We start from the raw sequence: 24,991 nt of genomic DNA, 5'->3' as shown, positions 1-24,991 counted from the left end.
GGTAATTTTTACTCCTCTCTGTGATTTCACAGGGCAATTTCTATGCAGGACACCGTACTACATGCATAGTACTTAACATGTCTCCAGAGACAGAACAAATTAATTAAGAAGCACATTAGCTATTTAGTACCAAGACTCCACTTAGCAATGATCAAAGTACTTCCTCTCCCTCCAGAAAAAGTCATTGACAGCTAAGTCTTATCTCTCAAATTAGGCTGTGAATGTCTGGCATCTCCCTAAGTGAGAGCAGTTTCCATTAACACCCACCCAAGGGCAGAAGACAGAGACATTTTAATGCCAGTTACAGGTCTCAGCCTAACCTTTCTCTCCAGTGTCTGGTGCATCTATGCAGCAGCTCTGCCATAATCCCATCTCTCAGTTTTGTTCCTCCAAGCTCTCTTGTATGCTAGGCTGGGTGTTTAAATCAAGCTAGGGTGATTCAGCAAATATCTTTTTGCAGCTCTCTGCAGGGTAGGAGCACCTGACAGCAAGATGACTCCACAGATTGTGCTTTATCCACAGTCCTAAAGTCTGCTGCCGTACTACAAAAGGTTAGAAAATAGTCAGCAAAAATCCCTCATTGGTCATGGGAGATTAATGCCTTTGGAGAGGGGCAGTAACAATCCAAGGAAGGATGTAAAGTATTTTAAATATGTTTACTTTCATACACATCAGTGGACAAAGAGAGCCAGATACTTCCAGCACTCTGGCCTGTTTCAAGGCTTTAATAATTGGTCCAGAAGACACCAAATCTATTTTTGCAAGACCATCCTAATTTTAATTTAATTCAGGGATTGCAGCATTTGAGAACTGCATTAACAAGATAGTGACTAGTTCCGAGGGACAAACTCTACACATGCCACAGAAGATGCAGTAGCGCAACAAGTAGCCTGAACAGGGCTGCAGTGTATTCCTGCAACGGCAGGAAGGTGCAGCTACATCACATGATCTAGCAAAACCTCCTACATCTTTGTAGGAATCACAGTTTGGAGTTTGTACTCCAAACATCTTCTGGGTGAAAAGGAGAAATGGCTTTTAATAAAATGGAGATTGACAGAAAAAGCTTAAAAGAATACTTGACAGGTGTGAACCAGCAGCAAGAACAAAAGCGTGAAGTAGGAATACCTTCAGATAAATCCTCCTTTCAGAGTTCATTACTCTTCTTTGGAACAATGAGAATTAAGCCAATAAAGTTGTTCCAAAATAAGAATTCATGGAGGCATGAAGACGTCATTAACCAGCTCATGTTAGAAAAAGGACTGGTTTGGAGATGCGGGGAAAGGAAAGGGAGCTGGAAGCAAAGAAAAGAAACAGAAGAACAATGTTCTGAGAATGTCCTCGGGCCCATCAAATCTGCTCATTTGTGCAACTGACAACAACATTCCTACAATTCTTTAGCTGTTTGAATGGAATGCAAAATCATCTTATTTTTTAATTACAGTATTGGTACCTACTTAAGTAACAATTCCTTAGTTATTCCCGTCACTTAAATTCCTACAATAACTGAATTAATTCAACATTAATGTATTCATTGTTAACGAATAAAATAGCGGTCTCATCATTTCCAAATTTTACTTTTGCCTGTGAAACTATTGTGATGATAAACCCTAGTCATGAATTACTGAAATCGAAGACTAAGTTGCAGACCTGGAGAAAACAGGGAATCCACTGACACAATAAAGGGTTACAGGTTTTTCCTACTGAGTGAAGGATCACTTAAACTCTTAAGTGGCTTCAGAGCTGAAACTGCACTGTTCCTAACACTGTGCTACACTGCATCTGCTGCTTACAAATCACCACACAAACAGAAGCAGGGCTGTTAGGGTTGTTTTGTTGATGGTTTGTTGTTTATTTGTTTCTCTTTTTTACAGAAAGGGAAATTATATACATATAATGCTGGAAAGGCTAACATCTGCATTTTAAAAAGATGCTTGATCTGAAACATCAAAAAGGGCTTTTTTTTTTTTTTTTTTCAAATAGGAAGCACTCAGCTCTTTGATTTACCTTTCAACTTTGAACATTTGGCCTTACCCATGCGGATGGCTAAGAACAGAGAGGTTCTTAATAGCACGATCACATTATTAAGCTAGTTAAAATGCAACCCTTCAAACACATGTGTATCTGCAGAGACAGTCAACCTTACTGTGCAGGCAGGTGGCTGAGCAAAAGACAGGCACTGCTACCTCTGCTTTTGCTGCTGAAGAAACCGGAAAGCAGCACCGCATTTTTAACAGCCGGACGCCTCACGAAGGGCATTTCCCAGCCCTCAGCACGGATTATTTTAACGACACCCCGAAAGCGAGGCAGACGTGGGGGGCGATGCAGCACTCCTCGCCATCCCAGACGCACCTTCAGCCCGCCTCCTCCTCCAAACAGCAGCGCAGCCCGAGCCGGCACCTCCCGGCCACGCACCCCCGGCCCTCCCGAGCCCCGGCCACCAGCAAATCGCTGACGCCGCCGGGGTGGTTAAAGGACACCCGCCCTCCGCAGCACGAACACCAGAAGGTCGCCCTCTCCGCCCGGGCCTGCCTCGTGGGGGCCTTTCCCGGCGCCTTCCGCAATTGGGGCCTACGCCGCCTAACGACCGCCCGCCGCCATATTGCCCCCTCACCCCCCCCTTGCCTCGCGGCCTCTGTCGCTTTAAGGACGCAGGCACGACCCCCCCCCCCCCCCGCCCGCACATCCCGCATCACGCGCTCTCCCTGTTCGCCGCCAGCCCCGCGCGCACATCCCCCAGCGCGCCCCCTCCTCCCCCTCCCCGGGATCGGCGCTCGCTCTCTGATTGGCTGAGCGCCGTGCCGTCGGATAGTCAACATGGCCCGCGTGCGGCGCGGCGGCGATGGAGTCGTCAGGGCCAATCGGTGGCGCCTTTGCTGAGGGAGGTGTCCGCGCTTCGGCCAATTGGTGGGGGTTTTCTTGGCGGCGGCGCAGCCCGAGCGAGCCTGCGAGAGCTTGGTGGCGGGCGCTGCTGCCTCTGCAGGCGTGAGGGGACGCGGGCAGGTGAGGGCGCGGCGGGGCTGCGGCGCGGAGCTGCTGGCCTTTGGGCGGCGGGTGGACGGCGAGGGCTAGCGGAGGGGTCGAAACATCCACCGCAGCGTACGGCTGGGGCGCGCGTGCGGCGGCCGTTAGGGCCCACTCCGGGGTGGAGCTGGGTGGCGGTGGTGGGGGCCGCCTGGCGGAGAGGGGCGGGCCCGGCCCCGTCAGGCACCATTTTAAGGCTGGCTTGAGAAGTTTGGACTGAGAGAAGAGGGGAGTCTGCGCTGCTCTTAGTCCGGCTGAGCGGGGATGGTGCGGTTCCGGCCACAGGCATGGCCGCTCTCGCCCGCCCTGGGGAGCCTGGCAGTGAGCCCTCCCTTCCCCCACCCTCCCGGGGGAAGTAGGGGAGGAAGAGGGTGGGAGGGCTGTTGTTTGTGGTGAACGGTTTCTCCGACTCTCTCGCCCCGCGATGCTTGCGTTGAGTCAAACCCTTAGCCGCTTAGGTCAGGCGGGATTCTTTCGTTTGACCTCATCCACGATCTTGTGTTCCCTTAGCGCATTGTGGGATCTTGGGGGCTCAGTTTTTCATTTCGAGGTCCCTGTCTCCTAATTAAGGGCCTGTTTAAAATTTTCGCTGCTGTTACAGCTGTTTATTGCATATAATACCAACGTTTGTAGGATTTGTCTGACTCTGTTTCTGTAACCTGTAGTCTGTCTACGAGGGTTTAAAATAAAAACGAGGAGAAGCAAATACGTAAATTAAAGGTGAAACTAGAACCGCTAGGCAATTTTTTTATAAAGCCATCTCTAAGCAAACTAGTGTTCCCTCAAGAAAACTTCCAAGGTGAGATGAACTATTGCTAATGTTCACGGCTTGTTGAACAGGTTAATGAGTTTCTTGACTATTTTCTTGACTATTTTTTTCATTATTGCTTCTAATTTTCCTCACAAAAAGTATCAGACTGCTGTGCTTTATTTTCCCACAGGGTTGCATCCTAGCAGCTCTAAAACGGAAGTCTTAACTTTCCCTTTTGATTTGTTGTAGTTACTAAAACCAGTAACAGTTGTGGGTAGAAGTTCCCTCCTTTGTATTCTAGTTATGCTTAGAAGGCTTGTACAACGAGACATAGGGTTTTTTAGCAGAGAATGTTTATTCTCTGTACATTTGTATTTATGAATATGTCTTGCCATTAAATATACAGATTTTTCCTTTAAAGTTGCATCCTTCAGGATGTTGCTTGCCCTTATAATGAACTTTTACTGTCTTAGCATGCTTTGAGTTTTCCTGCTGTTTTAAGTGACTAATGTGTGACAGTTGTGCTGGACAAATGGTAGCAGCCTACTTTGTAGGACAAGTGGTTGATGTAGTCCCCTCTGTTACCAGAGTGTCATGTCTACATTAGTTATTTGAAAACATGGAACTGTCCTGAAGAAATAAGATATTAATTTGGCACAATACTTTATACTATTCTTTTCTTGGAGTTCTGATAGCATTTTCATGTCTTGATTGTCTGTAAACTGAGCTTGCTTGCTTGGAAGATAATGAGGGCAATAAATATGAAGGCTCAGTGCTTTGCTATTGTAGTTTTTCAACTAGGTGCACATGTAACTCTGTCTCTCTAAAATCACTTTGCTCTCCTCTCCCCTGTCCTTAGTAGCTTTTACCAAACAGTTTTGTTAGTATCTCTGCAGCGGCTAAGTCATTAGAAGATAGCTGTAATGCAACTGGGAATCACAAGCTGTTTTGTAAGAAAGCTTCTTCTAATTATTTATACTTATTTTTACTTTTTAGTTACCGAAGGAACAACTTTGAGGAGCGAAACAAGACTTAAAGTATGTATTTGGACCAGAGAATGGTGCCTTTTTGTTGTTGTTTCTTGTTACTTAGGTGAATGGCTTTTGTCAGAACATGCCTAATTCCTGTCTGTTCCAGTGGAGATTAATTCAACTGTTATTTAAAAATTATTCGAGTTATAGGAACTTTATTCCATGTTTTCCAAACACAAATGAGGATGGAGTGAGAATCTTGTCTTCCCTCAGCAGGATTGAGAAGTAGTTCCCTGCAGGAAATAGAGCACAAACAACTGAGCAGTAGAATTTGTATGTGGGGTGGATTTTTTCCATTAGCTCTGTCACTGGGCCTAGGTTGGAAGAGACGAGTCTTCAAGGCTAATTTTTAAGTAATGCGAGTCTGCATTTTTAGCTGCTTACTATTGCTTCCTCAAATAGTGATGAGGATCATATAACTTGTTGGCTGAACTCTGATATTGGGTCACTTTGCTATGTCTTACCTTTTTAATTGTATCTTTTTTTTTTTTTTTACTGCCTTCTGTCTCTGTGGAAGGACAGACTTGTGTATGGTCCTTTATTTCTTCAGCTGTAAGCTACTAAAATTCTGGTTTGCTCTAGTGGATCCTTACTGGCATTGCTGCTTTCTCATGTTATGTTTAAGGAAAGAATAAGTGTTTGCAAATAAATGTGCCTGGGCTGCTGAAATAGACCTAGTCTACAAGAAGCCCCTTTTGTTTTTCCTGGACTTAATCTATAGGGTGGGTTCATGTCCTTTTTTGGTTAAGCAGCTTTACTTCCTGTGGAATAATCTAAAGTATACTCTTAGTAGTTTTGTAAATGAACAAAGCTTTTTAACTCTATTTACGTGGCTGTTAAAGTGCTGCTTTTCTAGCTTAGAGCAGGAATCAGCATTTTTCAAATGGGGGAGTGGATGCAATCTCTGGGCCCTTTGCTCTGGCCGTTGCTCAAGATGTCATTAGCACTTAGGTGGTTCTCTGGTAGCTGTGTATTGGAAGCTGGGCTAAAGCCAGTCTGCTTTGCCTTTATAGAATCTAACAAATCAGACCTGTTGACTCTCATGAATGATGGAAAGTACTTTTTATTCTAAATTTTATTTGCAGTCTAACATTCTTGGAAGCTTGATAGTGCAAAATATCACCTATGTTTCTGTATGGTATGTAGCAATTAGTTGGATTTGTGATGAACCGTTTAGAATTGGGGAGAAAAAAAAAAAAACTGACCTGTGTTACTAAAATAGATGTACAGGGTTGCATATTTCACCCCAGTAAGAAAGTAAGAGCAAAATAAGTTAGGCTCCCTCTGGTTTCTCAGGAGAGCTCATTTGGATCTTGGGGGCTACAGTAGCTGTGCTAAACTTGATTCTGATCACTGCTAGTATCAAGACTTTAACTTCTTCTCTCTTTGTTTCCTCGCTCCCAATAAGTAAATTCAAGGCAATTCTTCATGTAGAGGATTCTGCCTTTGTAGCTGCTGTTAAAAACCTTTCTCTTGGTAAATAATTTTCTTGCCTTCAGTGTTTTGCTTCCTTTTATCTAGCAGCAGTTCTAGGTTGTCATTCAGTGTAGTGCAGCAGAAGCAGCAATTCGCAAAAATAGCCCTGATTAGACAGATAAACGAGGCGTATTTTTCTGCTCAGGTGACATAAGAAAAAAGCTATCCTGAAGCTGTTGAATTTTCATTGTTTTCAGATTGGACATAGTAATATGGTATATGCAGGGATTAAAACTTCATTATTTACTGTGATACTGTCTAGGAATTAGAAAGTAATATTTTTATCTTCCTCTTTGGCATGGTACTCTTTTTAATAGAATGCAGAGCTAGTCTAAGAAACTGTGATGCTTGTCTTCAGACTGAAGACTTACTACCTGGTAGAAATGGATTAACATCTGGAATATTTAACAGGAAGAAAAAGTTTTAAAAGGGTTAAATGAAAGCACCTAACAGACTGTTTAGAAACTATGAGCAAGTTCTAGTTTGAATTGGGTATTACAGGAGCTATTCAGTTTACTGCAAAAGATGATGCATGATTAATTTCCTAGCAAAACCATCAGATTGATGTTTTAAACAATGACCTGTTCTATCCTCATCTTCTATTGAGGTGAACAAATTGCCATTAAAGTATTTTTAAACACTGTATTTCAACTTGCAGGTGGATACCGGCACACAGATGGCCGATAACAGGTATGTTGGACTGTTTTCGTGACATTAAATCAAGGTTGTTAGAGTTGACTGTATATCTGGTCTTCTGTGGGGAAGTGTTTATGGTTTTTTACCTATGAAAAATGGATTACCTAACTTGGATAAGAATAAAATGGTAATATTTTGTCTAACTAGACTGTGTTTACTTGCACCAAGGACAAAATGCTTATTTGGTACAGAAGAAGCTGAGATTGTAGTATATTGGATACAGAATTACTTTTACTTTGTTCTTGGGTTAACATGATTTGTGTTCTCTTGATTCAATTTTCAGTGTTTGCATTTAAGTGTTTTAAAGACTTGAAGAGATCACTGATCCTTGGTGTTTCTCTGATCTGTATGATTAAAGCATGCAAAAGGCACTGTTTTATTCAAGTTTTTATAGCAATTTTGGAACAAATAAGTGCTAAACTGTTAGAAATATGTACGTGATGCTGGTCTTTCAAGGCTTGCAGTGCACCAGGGTAAGCTGGATAAGCTAGTCTATCTTGTAACTAATAGTACCCATTTACATGTGTGGTATCTTTTCTCCTTTTGTATAGGAGATAGGGTTAATTTCAGCAATACCCAATCTGTATTTTGCAACCTGTAAACTGGCAGGGAGTACAGGGAATGCTTGCTGGCTGTGACTCATTCTGGGCCCTCTCTTTCTCCAGCATAGGAAGTGTGCTGGAAGAATGCATTGCGGCAGGGAGATGGAGAGGACAGGGACATCTCTTTTTAGAGTAGAAGCAAGTGTTTTTGCTATTACTCAAAGCAACTTGATAGAGAAATTTGAAACAAAGAGCTTTAATCTTGTTTATCTTCCTTTCTTACCTGTATCCTTTCTCATGTTTGTCTCTATCACTTAGGCTAAAAGGGTTTATTGTAATTTCATTTGTGAGTAGTAACATTTTCCTGTGCATTACGACCCAGTACAGATGAAAGGCCAGCCATTCACTTAATCTCATTAATTTATCTGTTGGTTTCTTTTGGCATGGGATTTTTCTGCTTTGCTTTGATTTTGGGGGGCTTTGAGGATTATTTTTTTTTGCCTTTTCTTTGCATCCTGTTCATCTTAGGAGAACTAGTTTCATACCCAAACTTCTAAGTTTTGAGTTCTAAGTACGTGTCTTCTAGTGGCATATTTGTTCTGTAGTAAACACTGAAAATTCAGAATACTTTTGTTCTGAAATGTTAACATTTTATAAAGTGATGCCTTTTTTAATACATTGCATTTTCTATTGTTCTAGTAAAACAGAAGATACTGCTTCAGATTCTGTGGAGGCTGCTAAAAATGCAAGTGACAAAAAAGGTAGGAAATAAATAGTAGTAGGTAACGTTACAGAGGTGGAATAAGTCTATTGTCTTGTGTATTGAAGCTTCTTTATCTACAATTCCAAAACCTTTACAGTCAAAACTACAGATGTGTTCACTATTGAAAGCAAAGCAATGATTTCTGTGCTAACTGTTCACTTTTTGGTGTTTTCCCTGTTTATTGCAGCTGAGAGTAAAATAAAGGCTGTATTTCTGTAATAGTGAAAATATTTTTGCATATGTTATGAGTAGGGTGCTTTGCTATTGCATGAAATACATACACTAGACACTTGCAATAAGGCCTGCAGAGACTAGCTTTTAACAATGTGTAATCTTTATCAGCGTGATTATTAAAATGACCAGTCCTGTATGTGTGCTAGTTCTTTACTATCTTGTTTGTAGGAAAATGCATCTTTATAATATGTCCTTCTGAGGCTTTTATTATTCATTTGTTATCATCATTTTGTTCATTCATATCATTCATTTGTTATCATATATTATCATTCAGTCTACAGGTAACTGCTGAATAATGCTTTTCAAATTAATACTGCTGCGTGCAGAAAAGCTGCAGTTCCATTATTATTAACTTAAATGTTCAAATTTGTAAGTTTTAGTGAAATATCTTTCACATATGCGGTCACTGAATGTTCTTTGGGTCTCACTTATTTTTTTTTTCTTATTTTTTAAGAAAGCCTTTGTGACCGGCAATTGGAAGTCACATATAAACTGGTAGATGCCATTGAATAATTCTTACAGTCAAGTTGGATTACAAAAAAACAACTCACCAACCCCCCCCCCCCCCCGAACAAAATAAAACACACAAACCCATCTATACGAAAGCTTCATCAAGTTAGTGTGTACTATGCAATTTTATTTTTTTTTAATGTCTAGAGAGAAGAGCAATGTAAAAGAATATAAAATTTGAAAAGCAAATGTCTTTCCACTATGATCACCTGTGTGGTTTTTAGTAAGGATTTTTAACTCTTAACCAGAAACATGTTAGTTCTGATGTCCTGTAAAAATAGTCTTTTGTGAACTATTATGATGACTGAGGAGTCTTACAGATTGTAAAAATATCTTGATGTCAAAAATCAGCAGTTGTCAATTAAATGGTCATAGTGTTATGCTGCTTTATTGTAGAAAACACAAAATGGTTGTCAGTTTTTTTTTTTTCAGGAGACAGACTAGCTGAAAAACACTTTTACAAATGTTTTGGAAGTTTAATTCAGTGTTTCTTCTCTTCCAAATTTGATATGTGGCTTATGAGCTGCAGCTAGTCTAGAGGGAGGATAGAGAAACTCCTATTTTGCACTTCCTTACATAAAAGAGAAGGCAGGAAATTTGCTTATGTCATCACTGTAATGCTTCTAAAAGCAAAGATTTGATATATTTGCAAAGAGAGGTGCGTTTTCTATCATTATCCACTTTATCTTTCTGAAACCTGATCCTGAAGTAATCTTGCTTGAGTTATTAGTTAACTATAGCGGTGCTATTTGAGATCTGGAAAATAGTATTTTTACTTTGACTTCTGTAAGACACACAGTATGACAAAAGCACTATAAATATATTCAAGTTTATTCTAAAAGTGGGTTTCTTTCTTCATAGAAAAGCTAGCAGACCAAGTAATGCAAAATCCACAGGTCCTGGCAGCTCTACAGGAACGTCTTGACAACACAGCTCTTACTCCTTCAAGTTACATTGAAACGTAAGTACAGGGCATAATAAAATTCTTGAAAGATTGAAAGCATAATAGGTTGTTATTACTGTGTAATTAAGGTAGGAAACTGGAACAAGTGATTCACTAAGAAAAATGGTTGACTTAAACTGTGATTCATAGTGGCCTGCTTCTGGAAGGAAGAGTCAAGTTTTAGTTTACACAAAATTGCAAACAAAATTTTGTGCAGTTCAGTATTTTCCTTGGCTATTGTTATTTTGGTTAGAAACAAGTTCCCTTGTCCCCCTTTAGTTTCCTTCTGTGACCCTTATTCTGTCAAAGTGTGAGCTGCATTGACTGATTATTTCTATAAGATTGCTGTCCAGGATGTAGTGGAAAGTTCAGGACTTGTAAATCCTTAGTTTGAAGCTTAGTTTTATGTTAACTGTAGCATAGACTTAAAGTTTAAAAATTTGCCTTGAGCAGATATTTGTGCTTTTATTTTTTTAGTAGGAATATCTGGTAGACCTCTTTTAAAAAGAATTATAAATGCTATAAAAAGGTTTTACCTGACTGTGTATAAATGCTTAATGATTTAATGTCCAGATCAGCAGTGTATACTTTTCTGAGTATCACCGGTTAATCAAAACTCCCCCCTGTAGAATGCACAGTTCTTATTTTTCATAGATGGATCCATGCAACTCTAGTCTCAAAGTTTAGGTGTAAACAAAGGTATTAATTTCAGATCCCTGGGGTGTTGGCCTCACGGAACAGAAGATAACACCATTGTTCTCAATGTTTTGAAGAAATATGTGTGGTTGACATAGGCTGCTTATAACTAAAAGCAATTTTTAAAGAAAAAGTTTATTTCACAGTGATATGTTAAAAGTTAGTTGCCTCAGCATTATTTAACCTTAAAAGAATTGTTTGGGTTTTAGCTTACCAAAAGCAGTGAAAAGAAGAATCGATGCCTTGAAACAGCTCCAGGTGAAATGTGCCCATATAGAAGCTAAATTCTATGAAGAAGTACACGATTTAGAGAGAAAATATGCAGCACTGTATCAACCCCTTTTTGATAAGGTAGGAAGACTATGTATATAATCTTTGTCTCCTTCTAGATGAGTCAGTTCTGTTTGCTTGTATGTAATTTTACATCTTCAATTACATTCTTGGTTTTTCGAACACAGAGAAGAGAGTTTATTAATGGGGAAGCTGAACCCACAGATGCAGAGTCAGAATGGCACAGTGAAAATGAGGAAGAAGAAAAACTCGCTGTGAGTACAAGTTGGGAAATGAAGTACAGATAAATTGGATTATTTCTGTACAGTGTTTTCCATTGAAAGACTCGTCTCCTGGAAATAAATATTTTATCGGTAATGTGTTATTGTGATGAATTGTGTTATTGTGAGTTACAGTCAGTGAAAGCTTTTGAAGTTAGTTTAGCCTTTTTTCAAGTTTGTAGCTTGCCTTTGCACTGTTCGTAACCTCTTAACAGTATCTTTCTGATAATGGGTTCCATTCCAGTGCTACATGATACCCCAAGATAATAATAAGGCTGGCTGTTTGTCTGCCTGCCCTCTTTACTTTGGGGAACATAACTAGCTTTCATTTTCATAAATACAGATTAGATACACAAATGTCACCTAGTTGTAAAATGGAATTTACCTAATAAAATGTGTGCTGGGTAGTGGATTACTACTTGCCTATTGAGTAGGAGCTATCTACATTTAGGGAGGGATAATAAGACATGTAGGCTGCCTTTTTATCTCCTGTCATCATTTTTTGGAGGTGTATACTCATGGCTTGCTGCTTTTTCTTGGAGAAGCGACCTACTTATAAAGCTGTATTTCCCATTCTGTCAGGTTTTCTTTGCATTTTTTCCTTGGCCCACCTTCCTTCAGTTTCCTTTGGACGCTGTTCTTCTGTATACAAAGTGAATTGTTCTCTTTGTTTTTACTGATTTTGTGAGATTTAGCATGACGCAGTACTCTGTGCATAAGCAAAAAAGGTTTGTTAGGCTTTGTGTAAATAGAGCATTGACAGAGCCATATCCCATGCAATTTTAGATCAGAAATATGTCTAGATGGCAAGTAAACTGCAGCTTCATACTTGGCTATTCATAACGCAAGTAGCTGCTGTTTGGACGATCTTATGTATTTGCTGCTACCTAGTGGTCTACAAGGAAAGGTACAATACAACTAATTCAGACTGCGAATTTCCTGGTTTTTTGGGATGGAGAAGTGACTTAGTCATTCTTTTCTTATAACATTTGACATCAGTTTGTGTAGGAAGTCTTGTATCACAAAAGGTTAACAATTGAAGACAATGTAATAATGAAAAATAACCGTGAAAACCAACTCTACCAAGTATTCTGCAAAATTGGGAAGCTAAAACAGTATTTTGGAGGGCAAAGTTAAATTTGACATTTTAAAATGAAATGCTTTAAATGGCACATGAAGCTACAGCAGGGAGATGACTTGAAAACCAGAAAGGTGTTTGTTTTTTCTATTTGTAGAAAGATAGAAATACGTTTTTTATTATTTCTATTTGTCAAGTCAGCGGAGCTGTCAGTCCAGTCAGTCTTTGTACAGAAAAATTCCAAATAAGTTGAATGTAAATCTGAATTAAATGTATATATGTTTAGTTATATAAATAAATCCTGTGTCTCTTAACGTCATTTAGTGAGAAAAATGTAAATTTTAAATGTTCCGTAAACACAGCTTCAGAGATAGCAAACATTTTGTACATCTACCTCTGTTTATGAAATATATTTAGAAGCTGTGATTTCATTTCTTAAATGTTTCTGTATTTGTTTCACAGGGAGACCTGAAAAATGTAGTGGTAATAGAGGAAAAAGCGGAAGCAGAAGAGACAAATGTAAAAGGAATTCCAGACTTCTGGTTTACGATCTTCAGGAATGTAGATATGCTAAGTGAACTAGTACAAGTAAGTTTCTCACTTGAAAAGATTAGCTTCTGTTGTGTTAAAGGAATTGCTACTTTTTCCAATTAATAGCGAGTGTTTGTGGAATGTGTGTGAGAGACCAAATCTTTGAGTCTTCAGAATTCTTAATATTATTCCTGAAGATGCTTGAAAGGCTTGTGATGGGCAAATAGAACAGCTGACTCAAACTGCTAAACACTGTTTGAGTTTTGAAGAAAACTTAAATGTTTGATTGTTGAAGAAATGATCTTGTAACAACCTTTGTAGATACTAAAAAGCAAGCTTATGTACTGCTTACAACAGCTGTTTCCATATAGTTAACTAGTCCGTAAAGGATTTTTTTATATTACATGCTTATAATACAGGATATTACAAGCATACCCATGGATTGGTTGAATTTGTGTTAAATGGCCTATGTAGTTTTGCTGTCAGTTATATCAGTTGCTTTTAATGCTGATGAGGAAGACCTTCCTGAAGCCTATCTTTCTATGAATCTCACCAGCAATAAATAACATGAGTGAAGTTATTTTATTTTCATTAGTGGTCATGTAGGCTAGTATTGTAGCAGCTTTATTTACTGAAGACAAGGCCTAACAATTGAGAATTTTGCATGTTGTATTTGGAACTGTGATCAATAAATTTGGATCCAAATCTGAACTTTAGCTGAAATTGTTGAATAATTACAAGGTTTGGTTCTCTCTTAAGAACAGGATGAACAAGCAAGCTAGGTTAAAATTTTTTCTTCTAAATATTGCCTGCTGAATAGGAATTTTTTTTTTAATTTTTAGGAATATGATGAACCAATCTTGAAACATCTGCAGGATATTAAAGTTAAGTTTTCTGAACCTGGACAGCCTATGGTGAGTTTTGTTTCTCATAAAGATTGTAGTAATGAAGTGAACAGTGTTTTGAAACTAATTCCATTCTCTTCAGCTGGAATGTAATGTGAAGGTTTTCTTTCTAGGCTAATACCTTCATGCTTTGCCTGTTAAAGATTTATCTTCAGCTTTCCTGACACTGATCTTGCGTCCTTAGCCTGAATATGTCTGACATCATTGTGCTTTCTAGATTCCAATTCTTTCTCAATTCTCTCTAGTTTTCACTTTTTTCGCTCTCAAATTCCAAATTAGCTACTCTTCATAAGAAAATTGCATGGCTGCTTTTGGTTCACTTGAAAATGAATTGTGGAAAAAAATCTGGATGCTACTTACTATATCAAATATTTCATCAAAAGAAGAGATGTGACTTCGTAATATTAATCAAAAACCAAGATGATGGATACTGTGCCTATTGAAAAGGATAGAAAAATTAATAGATGTTAAGTGTGCCTAATGAGCAATTTTTAAAGTACAACTTTGCCTTTTTTCAGAAATTGTTTTCTTGTTTAAGTTCAATGTACAGAAACAGATACTGTCTTTGTTGAAAAGAAGTTGTTCTGTTGCTTACTTAATTCATGCAGGCTATACTTACTCTTTGAACTCCTTTTGAGGGCAAGGCAGGGAGAAGGATCCTTTTTTTAAGCAAAGATCCTTTTTTGTGTCTTTTGCCCTACATTTGGTGGTTTTTGTTTTGTCTTACTGAATTGTAGTCTTCTGACAAAGTCTAAAATAAATGCAAGAAATGTTTCATTGAAGATTTGCATAAGAAAGATGGAAGGACTCTCTGAAAATACCTTTTAAAGGTTAAAACAGCTGAAGCAAAGTTTGTTATTTTTCAGTCCTCGTCTGTCTCGTATTGGTACCAAAAAACTTGAGCTGATGATAGGCAAAGGAAGTAGTGTGGACAGAGGAAAGATTGGGAATTAAGTTCCTAAATATCGCTATGGCTGAAGGAGGGGGATATGAATTTTATGAAGAAAATTAATAGTTTAAGCACAAAGTGAAGTCGTCTAAGAAGCTGGTGTTTTGTTTGTTTTGTTTTTTGTCTTGAAGCTTATCTATTCAGTGGCATTTGGATGATTTGGGAATGGTTGTTTCTGCCTACAGCATGTTTGTGTTCTCATTCAGCTTTGTTTTATAGTACATTAAGTTGAAGAACTGCTCTTAAAACACTAATGAATTTATATTGTCTTGCACTGTTCGTAACCTCTTGACAGCATATTTCTGTGAATAGGTTCCATTCCAGTGCTACATGAAATCCAATAATGGAAGGCTGACAAATTCCATGTCCCTTCTGTATTTGGAGACAAAAGGATGCATTCCTAACTGCTTTAGTGAAACCTGTTGCCCAGTTGTCAATGACTGGCTTGTCTGAAATTCTCTGGCTATTGAAAATTGTTGCAGCAGTGATAGCTTTGTACTGTGAAAGCTCACATAACCAGTGTGTAGTAAATACACTAATTCTGCTGGGGATTAGGTTTTGCCACTAAAAGAAATAGGTGATAATAACTTTCTGATTTACTATTGACCCAAAGGGATTAACTGTAGTTACTGTCCTCCAAAAGTAGATTTACCTGGCTACAGTAATGGTGCTTAAAAAGTTTTGTGTGCTATAGCCTGTACATATAAACTTTATCTGCATGAAGCATAAGAGATTGCCTAGCTATTTGCTTTTATTTATTTATAATCATGTGAATAAACTTGCATATGTTTGTATAAATATAACTTGTATAACACATCTATTTGAACATTGGTATCCTTAGCTAGCATATACAGACCTGGGTGACGTGTCTGGGTCTGACTTAAGTAGGTAGCTTAAAATAAGGAAACTGGTTTTTTTGAACTTCATAAGAGCATCTCATACTATAGGGGAAACCTAGAAATACATGTAAGCTGATATCAAAAACGGAGTCAAATAAAGACTACTGGAAAGGTTATTGCAACTTCAAGTAGTACGTGAAACTTGAAGCCTCTTATTATTGTCTCCTAATTAGCAGGTATGGAATGAAATACTGAAATGCAGTCTCTACAGATACTTTTGTCTTGCTAGGCCTTGGGATCCTGCATGTTAAGTGATGCCGCTGGCTACCTACTTATAACCCCAATGACAGTTTGTTTTTGGGTGTGAATGTTAGTTCACTGGTAGCGGATAAGCTAAGTTTGTAACTTATCCACTGAGCATGTTTGCCAGAGAACCTTGCCTTAGCTGAAGACAACCTCTAAACCATACTAGCTACCTTGAATTGCTTTAAAACGGAAGGAAGTAAAGCTGAAATAGGCTATGTGAAGCCAATACAGATATTCCACTACACATCTGGTTCCCCGTGGCTTCCTTTCCTGAAACTGTGAGCATGTGAATTGAGAAGGCTGCTGTTGCCACAGTCCCCATCACTCCTTGACCACTATCTTTCCAGATCTCTGTCACATGAGGAGATTCATGTGGTCATAGAAAGGAGATCACGTGGAAAGAATAAGGGGCTTTTGAGAGATGAGTGAGTGATAAATGTCTTTGATGAAGAGGCTGCTGTCCCTGGAGTTATTTATCCTGTCTGCATATGGTGGATGTTTAAAAAGAGGGGAGGCCACAAAAGATTTGAGTAATAACAGACCATTTTCTGGTCGGAGTCTGAAGAGTGCCTGGGGAAGTATATCGATGAGCTATGCAACACGTGGTCTGAAAGGCTAGTGTGTTTGGCAATTACCAATCTGTTTTACATGTGTACTAGGTCTGGCTCTGACAACATATTGCTGGGGTAGTAAGTAAAATATTTAAGGTAACTGTTATGCATGCTGTGGCTGTGCAGTAGATATGGTGATGTTGGGGATTTTGATTTTCAGCCATTCTGTGTTGTTGAACTGACCTGCCTAGGGAGACTTTTTCACCCTTCAAGTAACTAAAGCAATGCTGCTGAAAACCTGTTTCCCCTGTTCCAAGGCAGTTTGAATTTTGTTTTACTTCTAAATAGTTCATAGTTGATACTGAGTGTGCAGTGGGCATATATAGTATTGTGCAATTGGTTTTTGAAAGCTTTTCAGATTTGAAAATCAGTATATTGTGTATGCTGTGGTTTTCTATAACTGGAGCCTTCTGTTCTCCGTGTGAGAAATTGATTTTCTGCAAACAATTTTCAGATGCCAGTGGAAGGGTGAACTCAAGTGTAAGCAGAAACACCTCCTTTGGGCTGTATCCTGTTAAAACAGGGATGATGACTAGGCTTCCATAGAAAACTAAACCAACACTTTTTTCAATGTACTTACTTCTTTAGTTGCTTTTAAGACAGCAATTCTATATGTAAAGGTGAATGAAATGTACTAGATTACCTGATTATAATTTGAATGTTAAAATTGCCCAAGTTTGTTCTAGCATCAATTCTGAATGCACAAGAACATTCTTCATTTCCTGCTTCTGGTGTACTTTGAAAGTACTTTGCCATCAAGTTCTTACTTATTTTCCTGTATTCAGTTTTTGATTTAAGGTAATTCTACTGATGCGCTATTCCAGAGATAAAAGCAGTGGTAACGTAGAACTATAATGAAACTCTTTCCAGTCTTTCTCATTAGAGTTCCACTTTGGGCCCAACGACTACTTTTCTAATTCAGTCCTGACGAAAACATACAAGATGAAGTCAGAGCCAGACAAGACAGATCCCTTTTCATTTGAAGGACCTGAAATAGTTGACTGTGAGGGGTAAGGAAAACTTGAAACTCATATTATCCAAATGCTCTTTTCTCTTACTGTGGCAATGATTAATGAAGATAAACTAAAGCTTTTGTTGACTTAAAAACTGGGAATTTTGTAGGGGTTATGATGATGATGACCTTAGGCTCAGCATGCAGAAGTAACAGATACATAGATACGTTTTTAATCTTGCACCTTTCAAATTTAATGCGTTCTTAATGATGTAAGAAGCCTTTTACTTCCAGATAATTGGGTAAATGCATTTTTAATTGTTACATTTCATAGACACACACCACTCTCCCATCCTCAGTCTAATAAGTAGCCTTAAACTCTCTTGGACACTTGCTCATCTCCTCAGCAATTTTTATTCCAGCAGTACTCTTGAATCTGGTAGGAACCGGTCATATGTATGATCTGTTCTTTCATCTTGTTTTGAGGCTGGAACATACTGGCCATACTATTTATTTGTGGCATTTGTGGCTGTGTACTTCCAAGTGAACTCGCAATGCAGAAATTTTTTTGGCAAAATGTTTCAGAAACACTGGGATAGTGAATTCTCATCTCTGTTCTGGAAGTCTAGTGAGTTGGACACCACGTTAAACTTCTTTGGGTAAAAGATCATTCTGTCTAACCTAACACACTCTCTGCTCTGTAACCAGTCTTCAGTGCCACACCAGAGCACCTCATTGTATCTTATTTTTCTTAGCTTCCTTGGTGTGGTGTGTGGGGTTTTTGTTTTGGGTTTGTTGTTTGTTTTTTTTTTTTTTTTCCCCTCTCCTTCAAGAATGGAGTTTTGTGTTTTGGTAGGAGGGGTGGGGGTTTTTTTTTGTAGTTTGGTTTTGATTTTTTTGTTGTTGCTTGGTTTGTTTTTTTTAAATTAACACTTGGGGGATATCACATACTTGCTTTCTTGAAGGTACCCTGACAACCTCAAAACCTTCTGCCTTTAGTTCTACATGTTAGCTTTTGAATAGAGTATTCACCCGCAGTGAGGCAAAACGTCTACTTGCATGTTGAGTGAAAGTAAAAGGCTAGTCCATTTTGAAGAAAACTTTAGTTAATTCCAGCAAAATGTTTTCTATTTAAGTCTTCCAGAGGAGGAATATCTTTCTAAAATTGCTGGTATGTCAAAACTGATTTCAGTTCATGTTTCCTAATGAAGGTTATAGGTACTAAAGTAAGTAGAGCAGGAAAACATTTTTCTGTGACTTCATACAACTATAAAATTGTTGACTTTGACCATTTATCTATAGGAGAAGGTATTTTGAGGCACGTGAGGGTTACTGTGACACTTATTTCCATTAGAGAGCTAGCTGTGTTTACCACTCATTCTTTGCCATGTACAGTTTTGGGTAAAAGTATAGGTGGATGGGGAGAGACTCTTAATTGAGATAAGTGTTAGTTTGCACAGTAGCGGAAAGGAACTGAAAAGTAAGCTCTTTCTACCTTGCTGTACTTGACTGCCAGGTCAGTATCAGCACTGTTCTTTGGAGAGCTAAAATGTACCTCTCCCTGACTACTCTTCATGCGTTTATTTTTAGGGTAACTGGATACTGCCTTGACCTGTAGTGAGAGGACATAACGTATTGTTTTCTGCTGGTCTGACTGTTGGAAGACAAATTCTCAACTGTTGAGATTTTTTTTTTTTTTGGAATTGCTTAAATATGTCCTTAGTTACAAAACTTCAGTAGTTGGGGCAAAGGGGTATTAAAATATGAGTGGGGGCAGCGATTACTCTGAGAAGGCAAACTATTTAGCTTTTTCATTTATGGTAATATTTGATATGGCCAACATACGCATAGTCTCTAGCAAAAGGGTAAGGCTACTTGACATCTTCTCCAGTAGATTAAGTTGCCAGTGTGAGTAAAACTAGCTTTAGAGAATAAGCTGTCTTTGCCTTGATGTTTGTTGCTGTAATGCTCAGGTTCTTATTTTCACTGATGTCTTGTGTTAAAATGCTGTTTCCCATGTGTTGCCTCTAGGTGTACTATTGACTGGAAGAAAGGAAAAAATGTTACAGTTAAAACAATCAAGAAAAAACAGAAACACAAGGGTCGAGGCACAGTTCGGACAATTACTAAACAAGTACCTAATGATTCTTTTTTCAACTTCTTCAGCCCAATAAAGGGTAAGCTTGGAAACTGAGAATTCTTAAAATATGTTGTTTTATTTATATGTATTTGTACAGCTTAAACCTATACCCTATGCTGCTGCATTGAATACTTTCTTCTTAGTAGGGGAAGATAGCAAACTGTAGCCCATCCAAATGAATCATTTCATCTTGACATTATTCTGTAGAATTTGGCCATTAGGTGTGCTGTGTAAACAGGACTCACAGTATGGGAAGAGCCTTGTGTAGAAGAATCTCCTAAAGAAGTTGACTCTTCTTGCCACAGGATGGCTCCATGCATCAATTTCAGATTCTTAATAGGCAAAAGAAATCTCTTCCAGCACTGGTTAAGTTACAGCATATTGGTTTCATTTAAACCTTTGTGTTAAGTGATGGAGCTTCTTGTGGTTTCATCAAAACCATTATTTCTTCTTGCTACATCTCCCATTGTACTTTTTTTTTTTTAAACGTGGATGGAAGAAGCAGTTTACTTTGCAGGTTTCAGAGATGTATTAAACTCAGTTCTTGATTCAGTCATGGGCTATTATGTACTACCTGTCCTTTCTAAATACCACTGCAAATCCCATGCGCATGGGGACAGGAAACAAGTGATAAGTATTTCTGAAGTTGGAGTTTGGTACAGAAATACCCTTCATGTTACACAACTTTATTATTTTTTTGTTGTTAAAGTAGCTCGTTTCAGAAAGGGATGGAGATTTGTTTGTGTCATGATGGTTGTGTATCATTTTATAATTTAAAGGACATACTCTGGAGGTAGCTGTATAAGAAAGATAAGACCGTGACATCTGCTGGCTGTTGATACTTGCATTTTCATCTTGAACAGACCAGGCCAAATTATCGATTTCACAGTAGGATCACAGTACCTTTGCACCCGAGTAGAGGAGGGAAATGTGGTTTTAGTTGGGTTTTTTTGTTGTTGTTGGTTTTGGTGTTGGGGATGTTTTGGGGTTTTTGATTTGTTTTTTAACATACCAAAATAAACCCCACCCTGTTCCTTACTGGTTATAGTACCAGGTCTCTTCTCAACAATTGCAAATTCGTGACAAAATGTTAATCTACTTGGTAGCATCAGTGTGTGGGGAGAGGAATGGGTTCATAGTGCTCTAGCATAATAAAGTTACTGTAATTACAGCATTGATATAGAAACAAAATACGTTGATCTTTGAGGAGAGAAATGTGATCTACATGCCTTCTGAACCCATCTTTGTAGAAAAAGTATTTCCTGTGCAAAAATCTTTGACATCAAAATGGCAGCTTTGGTGCTCTGACTACAGCACAAAATTCTTGCAAGTGCATTTTCTGTGGGTTTAATTTAGGATGAATCTGAATTGTCTTTAAAGGTTTAATAGTTTTCTTCTGAAGATTTCATAACCCTAGTGTTCTCTGGTATGAGAAGGTCTTTATACTGTGCTTTGTCATCTTCAATATTGAGGTGGGCTAGACTCTGCAAACTCTTCTTAAATTTACTATGTTTTCTTTTTGCAGTATCTGGTGACGGGGAGTCATTGGTAAGTTTACACTTCAGAAATTGCATGATTGCTCTTTGCCATATCTTTTTTGCTAAACATCTCTATAGTTACTATTTGGGTTCTTTAAGTACTCTGTATTTTTATTGTTCTTTTTACTTTTTGCCAAAGCTGAGCTTCATCTTGATAAAATAAAATATACTGTTGACTTCTCCAAGTAATCCACTGACATTTTGCTGCTGCATGAATTGCTGATCCAATAAATCTGTAATGATCACTGTTGGGAAGACATTTTTTTTTTTTTTAAAAAAAATCAGATACCAGCTATGCTATAGTAAATAACCTGAAGAATTCTGAACAATTCTGTAATGTCAGGTGTCAGAACTAACATTATATATGAGCCTTTTTAATAGAAGGTGTTTCAGCAGGCCAGTAGCCTGTATGTAGGAAGTAGGAAACTTTGAAAATAAATCTCAGTTTTGCAAATCTGGATTTAGACTTTTATTGTTATGAAGTTAAGTATACTAAAAGTACATGTGACCTGAACGTTGATGACAATGTGATGTTTCTCAAACCTGTAAATTTGAAATACTTTTGTTCACTCCTCTATAGCACATCACATCTTTAGGAGAAAAATCAAACTGACTTCCTTTACAGGATGAAGATTCAGAATTTACTTTAGCAGCAGATTTTGAAATTGGACACTTCTTCCGTGAAAGGATAGTCCCTCGTGCTGTGCTTTACTTCACCGGGGAAGCTATAGAGGATGATGATAACGTATGTATGCTATCAGCGATTTTGTTTATTAGTCACCATGTAGAGAGAAACGTTCTTCTCTGATTAGACTACTATGTCATATTAGTAGAGACTAACAAAAAACTTGAATAGATTCCTTACTTAGCAAGTTAAATAATTATTTCCTGTTCCTATGAGTTGTTAAATCTCTGCTTCTGGAAGGGGCTTAGTTTCAGTAACTGTGTTTGAATATGTGACATCTATTACTTCAGAAGATTTTATGTGAATGTTACAGAGCTAGTAAAACCTTGGGTTTGTTTTTCAGTTTGAAGAAGGAGAAGAAGGTGAAGAGGAGGTGAGATGCGTACTGTATCTTTTATAGATAATTAATTACCTACTACGTTCCAGAAATAGTCCTATATCGAGCAGAAAATAGTTGTTCATAGATGCCCTTGTATGATAACTACTTCCCAAAAGTCTAGCATTCCAGACTTACAAAATTCAAGGCTGTTTTTCCTCTTAACAAAGGTTCTTTCTGCAAGAACACTTACCCATTTTTTTTCCTAGTATTTTGAATGCTGCTTTCTAACATGAATCAGAAATTAAAGATGAGCTTTTATTTCTTGAGTGCTACATGATATCAGCCTTATTTTAAAATATCTGTTACTTAGACAGTAGTGGAATTCAGATTGTCCGCTTTATGTTGTCGTAAGCTTGAAGACTGGGCCTTGCTAAATGTAAACTAAAAAAGGGAGAGCATGCAGCTGCTCAGGATACAAGCTTAACTCAGGCTGGAATTTCTAGTATATCAAGAGCTCTGGTCCGTTTACAGTAGTTTTGTATGAATACAAACATACTGTGAAAGGATTTGCACAAAACCATTAAATAATACCACACTTAAATGAACTAATATCCTTTACAGATAATTATATTCTTATTTTACTGCTTTTACTGTGGTGTTCTTGCTAATTGTTTAAAGGTGCATACCTGACTGTCATCAAGTTCACCATAGCAGAGTACGTTAGTGAGCTGGTGGTCTGATGTGAGCCGGCAGCCTTCAGCATGTGCTCTCTTTTCTCTATTTGCAAGTTGCAATATGGACATTTTCTTATTTTTATTTTCTTTAGCTGGGTCTTGATATAAGTGTACGTATATTTTAATCTATTTTCAGTGCCAGGTGTTACTACTTGGCTGTAGGTGTGTGCACAACAGTGTGAAAGTACTGCAAAATCCTGTACAGGAGTGTATAACCTGTCCACAGTAATCCAAATAAGCAGAGACTCTTTGGAGGAAGGTCAAAATAAAGAACAAAATTACATGTATATACTTACTACCAGAACAGTAAAATTCCAAATAATACGTCAGGTAGAAGTTAAAGATTCTGGGAGACTGCAGCAACTTATGTAGGAAGGTTGCCTTAAGCGATGCTAAATCTTTTAAATACGTTTTAAATTTTCTTTTAAAGATTTTGCTTTAAGATTTTGGAGATGCTGAATTCTTTTAAGTCAGCCCAAGTAGTTTTAATGTTGACATCTGAAACACTCTGGAATACAGTGGTAATATAATTTGCTTTTTTGTTTTTTCTCCATTACAAAAAGTTGCACTTTTAACCTGTTTTAATTTCTGTTAGTTTATCTCTATTTTGTCATAGGAGTTGGAGGGGGAAGAGGAGGGAGAAGAAGAGGAAGATGCAGAGAGTGATCCTAAGGTAAAGATTTTTGTGTGCTTAGTCATAATGCAGACTACAATCATGGGCAATGTAACTAAGGCTATAGTAGTTTGTGAAAAAGATTAATAAATAGTTAAAAAGCAAACCCCACCCTAACTTCTGACTGCAATGTTTTAATCTTCATAAGCACTCAAATTGGTCTTAAAAATTGTTTCCATGAATTGCAAAAAAATACAGGTTTTGTCTTCCAACCTGCACCAAGAAAAAGATAGATGAATTCTGAACTGTGTACCTTCACTCCTTCATGTTATCTCTATACAATAATGATATATTTTTTCTTTAGAAAGGTCTTATTCCAAATATTCTTGCGGCTGGACTTCAACTTATAATTAGTCTGACAAGTCTTGACTAGCTTGTTTGTTTATTTTCTTTTTCTTAGAATTATTCTTTTTTGGTTGCCCTGATAGCTGCAGGTTAGGCTCCATGTATCTGTACTCAGCTAGAAATCAAAAAAAAGTTAGTCCTTAACTTTTAAATTTAAACTTTGAGACTTGGTTTAAAATGCAGCCTTTAGGGTTAGGGCTCCTTCTTGTAGGTATTTTTCAGTCCTTCAGTCATGGTAAAGTTAATGCTTACATTTAGTAAAGCTGGGACAGCGATGACAGACTTGTGTTCATTTACTTCTTTAAGCATCAGCTTTTAATTTTTTATAAAGGCACAGATGAAGAAGTGAAAGGCATGTAAAACTGCTTGATCTTCGGATGAAAGCCTTAACAGCAGTTTAGCATGTCACTCTTGTGAGGTAGAGTTTTATTTACATCATCATATCACTAGTAAATGCTTTTTGTCACCCTGTCAAGAATGGAGCTTGTTTTTCTTTAATGAGAAATACTCTAGACTAAAGAAAGCCTGTCTTGTGGAAAGATTGATCAAACAGGTTTGCAGTTCTGACTCTGTTCTGCAGGATCAAAATGCAGTGGTGTATCTGTAATGGGAAAAAGTGGGACAGCTGAGAAATTATTAGTTCTGACTTGAAGTATATTTGTGCTAAGTATCAAATATCCTCTTAGAGGACTTGGTATTCTGTAGGGAAAAAAAAAGCTTAAGGTATCTTGGAAGGTTATAGTTATTGCCTCCTGTATTATTTTGTACATTTCACTTTTCATTCATGCTGACAGTTCCTTTCAATTTTTTCCCATTTAGGTATAATTTAAGTCTGTTTATCATTCATACATTTCTAGGTAAGGTGGAATTCCATTCATACCTAACTTCCAAGAGTCCCATTTGTAGCCATGCAATGTGGTGTTTTTTCTAGGGTTTTCTGTTTTGTTTTTTCCTTGTTTGGGGAAAAGAAATGGGGGAATGGTGATGTTAGAGTATAGGTTTTATTATTAAAAAATAGAAAGAAATGTGTATAAAGATGAAGATAAATGCCTTTAAATTGTTAAATTAGATTTTTTGGAATGACCTCTCAGCATTCCTGGTGTAATTTCTGCTTTGCCTTTGTAGCAGTCAAACTGTATTTTATATACACATGATAAAAGATACTGAGACTT

At 37.9% G+C, this 24,991-nt stretch overlaps 1 protein-coding gene and 2 non-coding genes across 7 annotated transcripts in view; all 3 read left to right on the top strand.

Annotated features, from left to right (window-relative positions):
* Positions 1–2,906: 2,906 nt before the first annotated feature.
* The window catches only part of NAP1L4 (nucleosome assembly protein 1 like 4), a 28,584-nt gene continuing 6,499 nt past the window's right edge, over positions 2,907–24,991 (top strand). The window contains exons 1-16 of one of the 5 annotated variants that reach the window (XR_012463285.1): positions 2,915–3,000; positions 4,769–4,809; positions 6,938–6,969; positions 8,217–8,278; positions 9,886–9,985; positions 10,873–11,014; positions 11,122–11,208; positions 12,755–12,880; positions 13,666–13,737; positions 17,304–17,443; positions 19,417–19,562; positions 21,051–21,073; positions 21,689–21,808; positions 22,092–22,121; positions 23,397–23,474; positions 24,639–24,676. Coding sequence is in view for 3 of the 5 variants with exons in the window: in XM_074149716.1 (XP_074005817.1) it covers positions 6,956–6,969; positions 8,217–8,278; positions 9,886–9,985; positions 10,873–11,014; positions 11,122–11,208; positions 12,755–12,880; positions 13,666–13,737; positions 17,304–17,443; positions 19,417–19,562; positions 21,051–21,073; positions 21,689–21,808; positions 22,092–22,121; positions 23,418–23,474; positions 24,639–24,644 (1,125 nt within the window). In the remaining 2 variants the exon portion in view is untranslated. Of the gene's footprint in view, positions 3,001–4,768; positions 4,810–6,937; positions 6,970–8,216; positions 8,279–9,885; positions 9,986–10,872; positions 11,015–11,121; positions 11,209–12,754; positions 12,881–13,665; positions 13,738–17,303; positions 17,444–19,416; positions 19,563–21,050; positions 21,074–21,688; positions 21,809–22,091; positions 22,122–23,396; positions 23,475–24,638; positions 24,677–24,991 lie in introns of all 5 variants that reach the window. The other 4 variants (XM_074149716.1, XR_012463286.1, XM_074149715.1 and 1 more) reach the window with 4 other exon arrangements.
* On the top strand, positions 11,404–11,532 carry LOC141466263 (small nucleolar RNA SNORA54). Its single transcript, XR_012463299.1, has one exon. It is a non-coding gene; the product is annotated as a small nucleolar RNA SNORA54 (small nucleolar RNA).
* On the top strand, positions 14,947–15,067 carry LOC141466262 (small nucleolar RNA SNORA54). Its single transcript, XR_012463298.1, has one exon. It is a non-coding gene; the product is annotated as a small nucleolar RNA SNORA54 (small nucleolar RNA).

This window comes from Numenius arquata, chromosome 6, assembly GCF_964106895.1.
Source record: "Numenius arquata chromosome 6, bNumArq3.hap1.1, whole genome shotgun sequence".
Lineage (NCBI taxonomy): Eukaryota > Metazoa > Chordata > Aves > Charadriiformes > Scolopacidae > Numenius > Numenius arquata.
Note: the sequence above shows the minus strand (reverse complement) of the source record. Positions and strands in the feature narration are given on the sequence as shown.